General features: G+C 47.5%; 1 protein-coding gene across 1 annotated transcript in view; it reads left to right on the forward strand.

Moving 5' to 3' along the window:
- LOC143647752 (nucleolar pre-ribosomal-associated protein 1-like) overlaps positions 1-14,468 on the forward strand; it is a 74,015-nt gene that overhangs the window by 17,204 nt on the left and 42,343 nt on the right. The window contains exons 7-17 of the mRNA XM_077117510.1: positions 305-417; positions 2,141-2,260; positions 3,638-3,754; positions 4,452-4,590; positions 5,263-5,433; positions 6,425-6,618; positions 8,406-8,627; positions 9,432-9,611; positions 11,005-11,860; positions 12,803-13,004; positions 14,133-14,319. Coding sequence (XP_076973625.1) covers positions 305-417; positions 2,141-2,260; positions 3,638-3,754; positions 4,452-4,590; positions 5,263-5,433; positions 6,425-6,618; positions 8,406-8,627; positions 9,432-9,611; positions 11,005-11,860; positions 12,803-13,004; positions 14,133-14,319 — 2,501 coding nt within the window. The remainder of the gene's footprint in view (positions 1-304; positions 418-2,140; positions 2,261-3,637; positions 3,755-4,451; positions 4,591-5,262; positions 5,434-6,424; positions 6,619-8,405; positions 8,628-9,431; positions 9,612-11,004; positions 11,861-12,802; positions 13,005-14,132; positions 14,320-14,468) is intronic.

A 14,468-nucleotide genomic window follows, 5' to 3' on the forward strand; every position in this document is an offset into this window, starting at 1 on the left:
AGGAGAAACCTCCAACGTGGCACAGCACTGGTGTTCAGTCTGTCGGAAGAGCTCAGCGTGTGCCGGGTGGCAGGGAAGGGCTTCCCTGGGCACGTGGGATTTGGGCCTTCCCTGGAAGGGTGTGACTGGGGAGAAGCACATGGGCAAGGTGAGTGTTCCTGGGCACGTCACAGCCTGTGGGACAATGAGCCACATGCCACCCTCTTTAGTTCCTGGCAGAGGATTCTTTCTGCCTTTTATGGCCTGAGACAGTGGTGGACCCACCTTTCCATGACTTTTCTGTTGATTTTCCTCTTTTCTGCAGGTGTCATCTCAGAGCAGGGCCTGCGGGAGGCAGTGCCCCCCATTCTGCAGCACCACATCCTCAAGGTGGCCCTGGAACTGCCTGCCAGCAAATTCCTGTGGCTAAAGGCACAGGTAGGAACTGGTGACCTTTCTGCCCTTAGCCAGCTTTACAGCGGGAGATTTCCACCAGGACCAGACCCCTGACTGAGTTGGGAAACTGCAGGGAGAGTTTCCCCTTTTGGAGGGAAGGTCTGGAGTGGTGGCCAGGTCTCTAGCTGTGACCTCAGAGGCCTGCCTTTGTAAGCCTAGGGTACTTCACGTGTCCCTGTTGAAAATTTATTGTTGGGTATTTTCTATCTTGAGTATTTTCATAGTTCTTATCATTTAAAAACTTTTCTTTTAATTAACTAAATAAAATGCATTCCTGTCCTTTGTCCTCATCCTGTAAGAACTTAAAACAGATGGGAATAGCTACCAAGCTAGGAGAGGGTTGAAGATGTAGGAAAAATCAGTACAGTTTGCTAGAGTTCTTTTCTGTGCCCTTAATGTCATGTTTGACTTTTATAGAAAACATAAATAAAGGGAAACTCATATGCCTATGTGTATATTTAAATATAGAGGGCTTTCATATCATCTCTACAAAGAGGGGGGGAATGACACAGCAGTATTAAGTGCTGTCTAGGAGTGTTTCTCAGTAGTACAGATTTTTTTTTTTTACTGACTTAGGTCTTCTGTAAAACCGCTAGCATGGATGTGGATGTTGGCATTTTTACATCCCATAAACACTCTTCTTAAGACTCACCTGGCTGGTGATTTTTCTTACTGCGTGTGTATGATATGCTGGGCTTTCTGAGTCAGCTCATCAAACCCAATTTCAAGACAAAGCAACTGTAGCATAGAGAGGTTAATTCTGCCAGGTCCCACCTGTCACTGATGGATCCAGGACTTGACCCAGACAGTCCGGCCCAGGGCCCTGCCCTCAGCCTTTACATCTCACTCTGATGTCACTGCCATTGACCACAGAGATGACAAGCAAGGGGACCGTGTGCATTGCTTTCTATTCCCGCTGAACTGGGGCAAGGGGCTTCCTGACACTTTAATTAGAAAGTGAATAGAGACTTCTTCATTTGAAAGCACCATTATTTAACTATTGGTTTATCTCCCGTGCCCCAACTTATGCTTATAAGATATGTCAGCCAGCTTGCTCTGCTAGCTGAGTTAACCCCGTGGTTCATGATGTTTACTGCCTTTCTCATTGCTGGGGGCTGTAGTGGCATAGCCTTGACAAGATATAGGGTTTGGGATGTAGAGCTCCATACTTCTCTGAAGAACACTTCTTCAGAGCCCAGAAGCTTTTGTAAGAGGACACATTATATGTGTAAGTAATTGATTCTATTTAGACCTGCATCCTGATGAAATGGAGCCAGTGTAGCCTGCAGTGGAGTCAGCCCAGGGATCCTATTCTCTTCCCCCACCCCAGGCAGAACAAGACTGTTTGGGTTTGATTCCCAGCTCTGCTCTTTAACAGTTGTGTGACTTTGGGCAAGTTAATTGCCTTCTCTGTGCCTCCATTTGCACATATGTGAAATAGGGGCAATGTAGGATTGTTGGAAGGATTGAGTCAAATGGCAGGGTCTTAGAACAACACTACCTCATGAGGAGGGCCATGTATACTTATTGTTGTTAGCTGTGGCTGCGGCTATTCTGCAGGGTGAGGTTTGGATGAGCTACCTAACTCCTCTGAGTTTCCTCATGGATGGAATAATAGCAGTCTCGCTGAGCTGTATATTAACATCCTACAGGTGTTCAGCAAATGATAGCCTGTTGTTTTTATGTGATATTGTTCAAACTCTAGGAAGGCCCAGATACAGAAATTATTGGAGGAGAAAGATCGGTGTTTTATTTACTGATGAAAATGTTTGTGAGCAGTAGCCATTCACAACTCAAGGCATCAACCAAACTTCTGATTATGAAGGTGAGCATTTTCTATCAGTTTCTAATTCTGAGAAGCCTTTTGTACAGGTATTTCTTGTGGTTAGTGCTTAATAAACTGGTGTTGAATTAAGGATGCGCTTGGGACTATTGTAAAGTTAAGAACAGATTTTATGGCAGTTTTAACATGTGGTGTCTTACACTTAGCTGCATTTCTTCGAGGCAGCATAATCATGTGGGAAAAACAAGTGCTTTCAAGTCCTCCTAGATTTGAATCTTGATCCTACGATGTCCTGGTTGGTAGTGGTCAAATTACTCACTCATCTTCTATGGACGTGATTTTCCTATGGTAAATGGGGATAGTAAAACCACGGGTCCTTGGTGTATATGTACTCTAACGCATAAATGTGATGAGTTAGTAGGTTGTATCTGGTACATCATAAGCTCAATTTTAGATTTCCAGCCCCTCTTGGGAAACTGTTTAGGTTTTGTGTCTTCCCTCATCTCCAGGCTCTCAGCCTTTTCACCTTGTCCGTCATCCACAGAACAGGTGTCCAATCAAAATTCAAGGAAGAGAAGAATGAGTTTGTTTTTTTCTTTTCTTTCCTATACATGGTACAAGTTTTTCTGGGGCAGCATCAGGTCTTGCCATAGAAATAAGAGACCTAGTGCCTCCTGTCTTCTAAGTAGCAGACAGCTTGGGCACAGTGACACAGATCCTGCTTATTGTTTATTGGGTGTGGAGTTTTTACCTTTTTTGAGGTGCTGATAACTCTCCTGCCTTTTAGCCTCCTCAGTTGAAGACCAGGAACCTCCAGGCCTTGTCCCCCAGGTCACCATTTCCACAGGGCCATGGTAGGGTTGACCCAGCCAGCGTTTGTGGCCATGAACTGTGAATGTGGAATTGGTGAGGTAAGGGATTCATCCCTTGGGCTCTGTTATTGGACTCCATGCCACGAGGCCACCGTACAGGCCCCAATTGCTCGGATCAGGTTTTAAATACTGCCTCATAACAAATTCTGTTCTGTCAGAAATGGTGAGTGCTTCTCCACTAGGGTCTGACTCTGAAGGTACTCCCTTGAGATGATGATGATGTGATGTCACTGGTTGTCTCGGAGAAGGACGTACACACTGAGGGTTGAGTAGCTGTGAGCAGTTACAGTCAGAAGTGTTTATCTGGGTCTTTGTGAAATGCCAGGTGGAAAATCAGACTCATAAAGAGCAGCAGAGTTTTCTCCTTTTTTATTATTTGATAGAACACAATGGGAATCTCATTTTGTAAGAGTAGCTTTTGAGGAAAATCTGCCTTTGGATGAGGGTTTCACCCACTCTGGCCACTTAGGTCCCTGTATTGTGTGCCTTGGCTCCCGTGGAGGGCAGTTTCCATCCAGACTTTTCACTGAGTGCTTTCTGGCAACAGATTCTGCGGGACACTGGAGTGTTTGAGTACACCTGGAAGGAGCTGGAACTGTGGCTAGAGCACTTAGATGACACCATGGAAGAGAAAAAAGAAACTGTGATTCAGTTTTTGGAAAGTGTAAGCACATCTTACCATCCTTCAGTGTGAAAGGAGCCTGTTTGGAGGATAATTATACTAAGTTCTCCTTAGACTACCTACACCGTTTTTGATGCACCTATGCCGGAAGGCTTCTCTTCCTTGCTTAGTTTGTCATTCTTGCTAAGACTTTCAGGAGCTACTGAGTTTAGACTCTAAAATGGGAATATATTACTATATGCTTTCTCATCCCCCACTCCTTTTTTTTAATTAGAAAGTTGGGGGGGTTACAGAAAAAATCATGTAAGAAAAATAACATCTCTCATTTCCTTTGGTAATTTGCTTTTGCACAAGGGAATGGGGTAAATGAAAAGCACTGTTAAAAGTGGTGGAGGCCAGGCCACAGTAGCTCAGTGGCAGAGTTCTCAACTGCCGTGCCGGAGACCTGGGTTCGATTCCTGGTGCCTGCCCATGTTAAAAAAAAACAGTAGAATACTAAAAGGGGGTGTTTTTATTATAGTAATATTAGATAATATAAATTCATGAAATAAAAAATAATTGAAAAGGAGATTTTTAAAAAATCCTACAGAAAATTCAAAACACAAACTTTAAAGTTGTTCTTGTTAAGAACTGTGAACATTTTAGTGTTCCCTTTATTTTGACCTGTGTCATCTTTATGGCTTATTTTAATTTCATTGTGACTGTCTAAATGTTTTCCACTTGGATCCTTAACATACAGATTTTATTGACATTGGTGGCGAACCCCTATTCATACACAGACAGAGCATCTGACTTTGTCCAAGAAGCCAGTACGCTGCAGGCTGCAATGACAAGGCAGGACACCGATGATGTCAGCATCCCTGTCTCCCACATTGATGGTAGGAGCCATGCCTTCACCCTGCTTGGGCTTCTGATGATTGTGCTATGGTGGCCACTTAGAGACAGAGAACGAGAGTAGCAGTAATGTCTGTATGGAAAGTGAAAAATCCCATTTCCTTGCATTGTGAGGTCAGCCTTTTCTGAAATGAAAATGGCCTTATTTGTTAATATAATGAGAAATAGGTACAGAACTGATTTGCTGGAATGTTTTTATTTGTGCAGTATTTACTAGTGTGCCGGTGATATTCTAAGCTTTTTGTAACCTGCACTCACATAAACCTCATGAACAGCCTGAAAAGGAAGGTATTGTTATTATTCTTATTTTGTAGATTAAGGTAGCTGAGGCAGAGAGAGGTTGAGTAACTTGCCCAAGCTCATGCAGCTATTATAGTAGCACAGTCAGGGTTTAAATTCAGACACTCTGGCTCTAGTCTGTGCTTGAACCCTTACCCTAATTTGCCTCTCAGATTTGGGCTTGTTTGCCTGGAAACTCAGGGTCAAGCTCCTGGGCATCATCTCCCTCACCCTCTACCTTCCCACCCCCATAAGATTAGCTTTTACTTTTTCCCTTCTCTGCAAATGTTCTCTCGCTTATCCCTCCCTATGGGGTTATTTGCAACAGAATCTGTGGGTGGCTTTTGTCTCAGCCTGATTCCCTTTTTCTGTCTCAGATGTTCTGGACATGGTGGACGTCCTGGTAGAGGGCAGCGAAGACCTGGATGAGGAAATTGGGTTCTTGTTGAATGAAGACATGGTCCTGCTCACGTTTCCTTTCAGTGCCTTGGTCCCTGCGGCACTGGAAGCCCGGAATAAATTGCTCCTTGGGGCAGAAAATGAAGCAGGTATTCTGTGCATAGTCAGAATGTTCTGGTTGCCTTGGGCCATCCGGGTCTCTGGGATCTAGAAGTGGGATTCTGAGGCCTCTGATAACAATTGCCCAACACCCAAGCTCACAGTAGTTGGGACCCAAGTGACGGCTACCCATGCGCCAAGAGTGGAGTATAGTGATAGGGTCTTCAGGCCGGCAAAGCAGCTGGGAAATTGGTCATTTGAAGGGCAGGTCTGAAATAATGTGTTTGGTCGCGTGAACACCAGCCATAACACAGATGTTCTCCCTTCAGTAGTTTTTCTAGACACCTTGATGCCAAGAGTCTGGATCCTGTGTACTTGCCAGTATCCCCCAGAAGTGCTCACATAGCAGATCACAGTGGGGGAACTAGTCAGGGGAATCAGGCTTTGCTGCAGCAACAAGCTGGCCCTAACCCTTCAGGGGTTTTCTGAGTAAAGGCTGTTTCTTGACCTTGGTTTAGTCCAGCACAGGTCAAGCTGCTCTCCTAGGTGACTGTCCTACAAGTAGTGGCTCCAGTCCTTGCTGCTCCCAACTTATACTTATATCCTCTCCACATCTGACTCCCAGGGTCACTGTAGAAGGGCACAAGGGTGTGGACAGCCATGCTGAGGGGCATATATCAGGCCTGCAAGGGGCTGCCCACTGTCATGTGGTCCCAGCCTAAGTTTAGGGGAGAATTGTGGGCCAAGGAAGAGGAAATGGATTGGTGAGCACCTAGCGGGTCCCAGCCCGAATGGCTTTTGTCTCCCCTCCTGTTTGTTTGGGTTTCCACTTCCAGGCCTCAGGACCTAAGATCTGACCTTGTGTTAATACAATCTGCAGGGGTAGCATCCTCTTTTCAGTACGGTGATGTGGCTGGCCCCTGTTGGAGTGTGCCTGCATTTTTCTGGATCTTGACTATCCATGGCATGAGTTAGTGTTGATGAGTCACAGAAGGCTGGCCCCAGCAAACCCCTTCCCATATACATTTCATCCCCTTGCAGGAGAAAGCATCGTGCTGTATCTGACAGCTGTACTGACGGACCTCCTACACACCCAGAGGGACCCCCTGGCTCTGTGTCTTCTGCTTCAAGCTTATGACAAGCTGGAGCCTCCACACTCACCTTGCTGTGCTCAGCTCTGCTGCTTTAATGGATACTACAGCCTCTGGATCCCGGAGCAGGCCTGGGAGGCCTTGGTGAGCCTCAGCTGCTCCTGGGATCATTTCCCATAGAAAAAAAGAAAAGTTTAGAAATGTTTTCTAAAGAAACGTGGGGTTTTCTTTAGAAAATCTTGGCAGCGTGGTTTCTTCCTGTGAGTCATAGTTGCATAGCTTTTTAGCCATATAGCTTGTAGGGCAAAATTACTGAACCTTCTAAATTTCCCCTACATGAGCTCTGCTGCCCTGTCAATATGACTGAAACACAAAGAACTCGGTGAAGCAGCAGAATTAAATTTCCCACTGGCTCTGTAATAATGATAACTGGCTAATCACTGTTACTACTTGGGGTAGTTTGCCATTTTTCATTTTCCTGATGAGTTATTTGTGCCCACTTGTTTCTTAGCCCTCTTCTGCAGACCTTAGGAGGTCCCATGGCTTATTTGTGCTCAGCGGGCAGACCTGGCCTCCTAAGGCCCCCCAGGAGGCTCTTTTCTGCTCAACAAGGAATGGAAAGTGCAGAAGAGAATTTTTCTTTTAGTTGGAAGTATATTCTTGTAATGGGGTGCTACAGTTCTAGAACCAAGTATTTACAAGTGCTGGGTAGGGCAAGGAATCAGTGTTAGCGACATTTCTGTTAACTCATTAAATTTTTAGCTGCACTTTTAGAAGCTGGCTGTTGAAGAGCTCTGTTTCATGATCTTGGGGTAGTGGCAGCTAATGTCAATAGCACTTTACTGTTTGCCAAGCCCCGTGGTAATGCCCCATACCGTTTTAAGTTTTAAGCCACTTCCAGCAACTTTCAGAAGTAGGTCAAGACTCTTATTATCCTCACTGTACAGATAGGAAAACTAAGGCACGAGGTGGCTCCCACTACCAGTCATTGATGGCATCAGGGTTTGGGGCATTGGCTAGAGAGGTGATACCCCAAGCAATCATTGCCATGTTCTCGGCTGATCGGCCTTAGGTGGAGCATCAGGACAGCTGTGCCACAGGGTTGTTGGTGTAAGAAGTGCAGAGCTAAACCTCCTAAGCACTCGAGATGTGTATACCAGTTCTCTGTTGAATATATTCCATCAGTGATTTCCATACCCTGGGAGTTGTTCAGAGATCACTGGGACCTGCCCCCTGTTTCTGGTTTGGTAGGTCTGGGGGTGGAGCCCAGGAATTTTAGTCTTTGATAAACTCCCAGATGCTGCTGCTACTGCTGGCCCAGTACCGCTGAGCTTCATGACACATGTGGCTGTGAGATTTCTTAGCCTTGGGAAATTGAATGTTTGGAATTAACACAGGCCATGAAGGGTAAAGAAAGACTACTGTTTGAAAATTATGTTAGGAAAAATGTTCAACTTCAGTTTCAGGCAGACGAATTCCAGCAGTGTGTTCTATCCTTTGTCTTCCTATTCTCCCAACAAAGTATTCTGACCATGGCTCCTGGAAGGCCCTTTAGAAAGCATGTAGCTCACAGAAGCGGTTCCTTTCTCGGGTTCTTTCCCACAGTTTCCAGTCACCAGTGTTTGCGATGGTGATGAGAATTGTGTCCCAAAAGGCTCCCAGCTGTGGCGTATGTTCTCCCAAGTGTGTAAACACCTCCCCGATTCCATGCCTTCCCATCTGTCAGCATTGACACGCTTGGGGAAAATGCATGCAACTGATAGAGTCAAGACTTTATTTGCTTAAAATAACACTCATCTGTTTTTCAGTATTAGCGATTATTGTGAGCTATCCCTTCGTTATGAATGTCACCTGTACTGCTTTATCAGACCATTACACCTTTTGCTTGTAATGACTTGTCTTTTTCTCTGGGCTTCTGCTGTCTCCCCAAGCCACTTCAGACACCAGCCAACCCTGTCCTCTGGGCTCCTTCTTCGGACTCTTCCTTTGCCGCCCTGCTGAAGATGGCCTACGAGAGCAAGGGTGCGCTCTTGGACGAGCAGGTGCAGGCGTGCCTGCGGGCAGCCATCCCGCATCTCCCCATGCACCAGGTGCCACACTCAGCGAGACATGTGCTACTATACCTCAGGAGCACCGTGGAGAACTTTGGCCAGGTTAGGCTGCTGCTGCCACCCCTCCAGCCCCCACAGGCACCCACAGGTCCACCTCCAGAGAACTTTGCCTTCTCTGTGTTGACTCCAAACTGAGTGACAGCATGTAGAGGGCCCCGGAGCAAGAAGGATGCTTACTCACTTCACATTGTTGCGGAGGCTGGTACCCAACACACCCAGGCCACAGGTCCGGACTAGAACTCGGGACCCTATACTGTTGGCTCGTGCTCCTTTCGGGCCTGGACTGCCTCACCTCCCCCTGGAGCACACTCATGGGGGTGATTTGCACACCCACTTTCTTTCCTTCAGGCCTCAGCTGCCAATCCAGCATTTCCTTCAGCTGTTGAGAAAGGGAGACAGACACCCTGGCTTTGTAGCTGGGGCCGCTGTGAGCAGGACAGGGCCCTTCCTGAATTAAACTGGACCATCTGCCCAGGCAGGGCGCCCCTCTCTCTTCTTCTTTTATAAATTCATTAATCCAACAGTTCTTTGCTAAGCTTTTTGTCCTTGCTATGCTTTGCAGATTCTTAGTTTAGGCTTTGAGGTGGGCCTTTCCCCCTCTTTTTTTTTCTATTCAAGCTTTGTATTTCCTCAAGATTTAGGAGGATAAGTGTCTTATTTTTAAAATTACTGCTTGAGGTAATTGGTGTTTCATAGACATCACCTATAAAGGAGTTGCTGTTTTACCTGCCCCCCTTTTTAAAAAAGTTTACACTTTCTCCTCTGATAACCTGGAATCTTCCAGTAACAGAGGTTGCAATGATAGCCCTCCCCAGTCTAAGGGTTCCATGGCTCTCATTCTCACAGCTGGGCAGAAGTGCAGGACCTCCCTGCCTGCAGCTCTTCCTAGATCTCCTCAGGGACCTGGTGATCCATGGTGAGCAGCTGCATGCCCAGACCCAGCAGCAGTGCCAGGCCACCCAGGCTGAAGCTGATCTCTTTGTGAACATGGAGACCATGGCCTCACTGGAGTCGGCCAGTGACAAGGTACCAGCATCCTTCTCCTGCAGATACTTGCTTTCTGCTCTTGTGGTTAAAAAAATAAAGTGTGATCGTTGTAGGAAAATGCATAAAAATACAAAGAAGATATTTAAAATCATCCATACCCCTACTGCCCAGAGATAAGCATGGCCTAGTGTACACATTCACCTCTCCAGGCACCACCTGTGCACACACCCCCTCACTGAAAGCACTTTTCCCTTATACTGGGTGATTAGGGCACCTAGAGTAGCTCAGAGTGAAGGTTTTCCTCTTAAGTAGTTCTGGCCTATGTGGAGGAAAGTGTGAGCAGTGAGTAAGGCCCCTTATAGCCAACATAGCAAAGGTGCTCGTCCTGGAAAGAAAAAAAAGCGTTTCCTCACTGGCCTTTGTCTTGGGAAGCAGACTGTTTAGTTGGAGCCTGGTTAAGTATTTCTCTCAGTTTACGTTTAACCTGTTTTTTTTGTTTTGTTTTGTTTATTTGTTTGAAAAGGAGACATAGCTCACAGCTTCCTTGGTACCATGGGACACTTTCTCAGCCAATCAACGTGGGGCAAAGCAATCTTAATAAATATGTAGTTGTACTTTTTTTTTTAAAAAAAAAAACTTGGTTAGATAGTGTGATAGGCTTCTTTTCCTTCCCTTAAGAATGAGAGAACATGTTTTGTTTCTATTCCTGGGGGCTGATGTAACTTTGTTACCTAAATACTGCATTCAGCAAGGCTGGTTAGAACAACCAAATCAGTTTTTGTCTCTAATCTAGCAAAGGTTGTTCAGCTGCTCCTTGATCAGTGGTTTAAATTTGGCTGTATCAGAGCTGGTTCTCAGGGGATCCCTCAAGGCCCAGACAACTTCTCGAAGTAGAGACAGTAACACTTTCAGTTCTAGATCATGGATATTCATGGAAGTTTGGTCTCAGCTCTAGACATGAGGTCTCTTTTAAGTCATGGCCCTCCTACCCCAGCTCTCAGGAGCTAGCCATGATGTGTGGGGAGAGCAGTGCTGCTGACTAGAAATCAGAAGGTGATTGATCTTCATCACATCTTGGCATTTTGGCACATCTCATCCTCTCCACTGGCTGACCGTGGAGCTCAGTTTTGCCATCCAGTGAATTCCTTCATGTTGCACTCATCGACTCTCTGCTGGGCCCTGTGCGGCTCTCACCACGTCCTATGCCAACCTTCCTGGTACTCCCAGCACCATGGGAAGGAGAGGGGCATTTGGTGGGGGTTACATTCCAATCTGATAACATCTTGGGGGTGACTTCAGGCATCTGAACTTAGGCTTGGGCCAGGAAAGCTTTCTGTTCTGTGTCCTTTAACAGTGGTAGATGCTTATGGAGTAACTGTTGCTCTGCTCCCAGGCTGTGTGTGAACTCTGTGCTTTGCTCTCTGTATTTCAGTTGCTAGAGGAGCTGCTCGTGGCCATCCTCAGACATCCCACACTGGACAGCTGGTACCTGGCTCTGGAGCAGCAGGCCCTTCCCTCCCACACCCTCAGCCCCATCCTTGTGAAGCTCCTGGCAGCCCATTTGAGTGCAGGGGTTCTTCAGCTGCTGATAGTGAGCGCCCCCATCCTCCAGAACACTGGGCAGCTGGGCCTCCTGGCCAGGTATTCGGAGGCCATCACCCAGAGCATTTTGAAAGAGCTGCGTGCTAGGAAGATGGGCCCGGCCACTTCACTCCCCAAAACCCTCCCACAGCTGGAGGCCCTGCAGGCACTACATCCCTACATAGAAGGCTCCCAGCTTCGTGAGGTCACCCTGGCCCTGCTGAGCCTGCCTGAGGCCTGTCTGGTGACCCCACGACCCACAAAGTCCTCCGGGAAGGAGAGGCACCTGAATGCTCTGGGGCAGACCCTGGTCCAGCTACTGACTAGCAGCCCTGAGCTGCAGCTGCAGAGCAGTGAGCTCCTCTGGTCCTCTGAGTATATAAAGGGCCTGGGGGCACTGCTTCCCTCGCTGGCCATAGAGGAGCTGGAAGCTGTGTTCCTGCACACTCTGCAGAGAGACCTGCTGCTGGCCCCCGTGGTCCGGGTTGACCTGCTTGATCATTGCCTGGCACGGCAGACGCAGGCAGCCCTCCTCATTGCAGCCCTGCTCCTGCAGCACAGCTGCACCCACCTGCTGCGCTTTGAGCTCTGGTGCCTGCAGGAAGGCTCAGGGCTCCGTCTGCAGGAGGGCCTTGATGACTTTCTCCCACTCATCCACATCTACCTCCAGTGCAGGACTCGGGAACAGTTCACGCGCCCTGCAGAAGGTATGGGGGCGGGGTGGGGGGCAGCTTTGAGCACCTGGAAATCGAAAGTCAGAGGAGCTACGGAAGTGAGTGATATGTTAGTTTTCAAACCTTGCAACTTAATGTTCTGGGGTGTGGTTTAGTTCCACTTCCCTTCCAGCACCTGACCTGGCTCTAAAGATGGAGAAGTCCTGACAACACTCCTCCCCAGCCTTTGACCTTATTGTTTGAGGAGTAGCCCTTGGGCCCCCATTAGCTCCAAGTTCCCCTACCTGAAGTGATGGAGAGAAAGTGTGTAGGTGGTTCCTGGGGACATTTGGGGCCGAGGGCAGGATCAGAGTCGGGGCTGTGTCTTGAAAAGCTGAATCCTTCGGGACTAATCTGTCACTTGTCCCCATCCCACTTTCTCCACCTTTGGGGGAATTTTTCATCAGTTGATGTTGAGCTGAGGCAGCGTGGGCCTAGCTCTCTTTGTTCTCCACTTGCTGTATTTCCAACCTGAGGTGCTTTTTGAGCACCTCAAATTTAGTCTAAGTCCCTTTTATTGTACTTCTGAATTTCCCCTTACTGCTTTGCTTCAATTTTGTACAGCCCGCCATCATTGATGTCATGTTTTTACAAAGTGGAGAGCCCTCTTCAGGAGGGACGTTTCTAGCCCATGGTTCTCTGTACACCTCCCCTTCCGTACTTCTTAGTGCCTTTGAAGAATGAGTTCCATGCCAGAGTGTCTCCCAGTGTTGGCTGATGAGCTGCAGCCAGAGCTGTGCTGGAAAATGGTTAACAGCTAGCTCTCAGGAGGCCAGTAGCATCTGCCAGATTCCGTGGTGTAAATGTTCCTGCCACAGCCAGTTTCAGGCTACCAATGTGCCGCCGGCTGACTTTCTAGGTTCCGAAAAATACAGCTCTCAGCTCCAGCTCAGCCTTAGGTGTACTGACTGCCCTCTCCTTTGTGTCTCACCCCAGCGTCCTCTGCTGTCATTCCTGTCTTGAGAAAGGCCTTGTGGAGGCAGCTGCAGGACAGACTTCTCCATGCCAACGGTCCCCCAGAGTCTGGGCTGCATCAGGAAATCCTGTCCCAGCTGGTCCCATTTGCCAGAGACAAGGATCTCAGTGTCCTTGTGGACCGTCTGCCCAGTGTGCTTCAGATGCCCAGCAGTCCCAAGAGGTATGAAGGCTTCAACGTCTTGACAGCTCTTCTCCGCTTGTATTGTGCTTTTATTTTTGTATTTAAAAACTGAATTAGGGAGCAGGTCCTGGTGGTGCTGTTGTGCCAATTGGTGAGAAGTGCTTCCCATGAGAACTCTTCCTTTCTGCCATTCTGGCTGGCGAAGGTGCGCCTCCACCTGTGGGCCCCCGGTTCTGCTCCCCAGGGGCATTTGACAAAAATGTCTGATTTTTTTAACATTAGTAACAGGATGGTGGTGCTACTGGCATCCAGAGTGTGGAGGCAGGAGTTGCTGCCTAACATCTTACAGTGCGCAGGACAGCCCCTCATAACAGAATAATCTCATCCAATAGGCCATTAGTACTGAGATTGTAAACCCTGTCTATGTGCCAGGGCCACCATGACAAATACCACAGGGGGTTGGCTGAAACAGTAGGGTTTATTGACTCAGTTGGGGAGGCTAGGGGTCTGACATTATCGTTATCACCAGGCCAGGCTTTGTCTTGGGGTCTGTAGTGTTTAGTTGGCAGCTTGCCAGCAGTTGGTTGGGTTCCTTGGTTTATGGCTGCACCTCTGCTTCCATCACATCGTCGCCTTTCACTCCCGCCCTCAGTCTGCTGTTCTGGTTTTTGCTGACTTGTAGCTGCTTCCAACTGTGTCCAGGTTCCTTCTCTTTGTAAGTCCTCTAGTCATATGGCTTGAGACCACCCAAATTGAATTTGGCCTCCTCTAAAAGGGTTCTTTGAAGATCCTATTCACAAATGTGTTTACCCCTTAATGGATAATTTCTTTAAAGGCCTGTTGACAAACAGGTTGACACCTACAGGAACATGGATTTGACCATGTCTTTTGTGGGTGTATGATTCAGTCCCCAAACCTGCCTCAGGCAAAGTCTGTACTCATACCTTTTTTTTGGTGTGCTAATATTGTTTCCCCTGGTCAGAAAAAAATTGTTACATCTTGGATGCTTGAAGAAGAAACAGAGGGAGTGTGGGGAGCAAGACTTGGGGAAAGCAGATCCCACTGTTTGGATATCTCCAATGGCCCATCGTGTTGTCCTGTTACTCATAGAGCTAGAGGAGTTGAAGCCATTCCCTCTAACTTTGTGACTTTTGTCTGCTGCTGCAGCTGGATTGTGGCTGACGCTATCTCGACAGTCCTGGAAGAGTCGGCAGAAGAGCTGCGAGCCTGGAGGAAAATGCTCCAGGAGTCTTGTATGAAATGGCTGATCATGTCTTTCACTGGTAACCAGCAAACTGACAACAAGACTCAGGCTCAAGAGAAACAAATGCTACTGAGATTAAATGAGCTGTTGGTGAGCATCTTTTCTTTTCTCAGAGATCCGGATTAAGTGTTTAAGGTAAAGCTTAAGTGTTTTGAGATAGAAGTTTTACAGATACATTTCAAGCCAGGTGGCATTTATATGATCTTGTGGGAGATGAGAGGTGCCCAGTCTGGGAGGCA

Source organism: Tamandua tetradactyla, chromosome 10 (assembly GCF_023851605.1).
Source record: "Tamandua tetradactyla isolate mTamTet1 chromosome 10, mTamTet1.pri, whole genome shotgun sequence".
Lineage (NCBI taxonomy): Eukaryota > Metazoa > Chordata > Mammalia > Pilosa > Myrmecophagidae > Tamandua > Tamandua tetradactyla.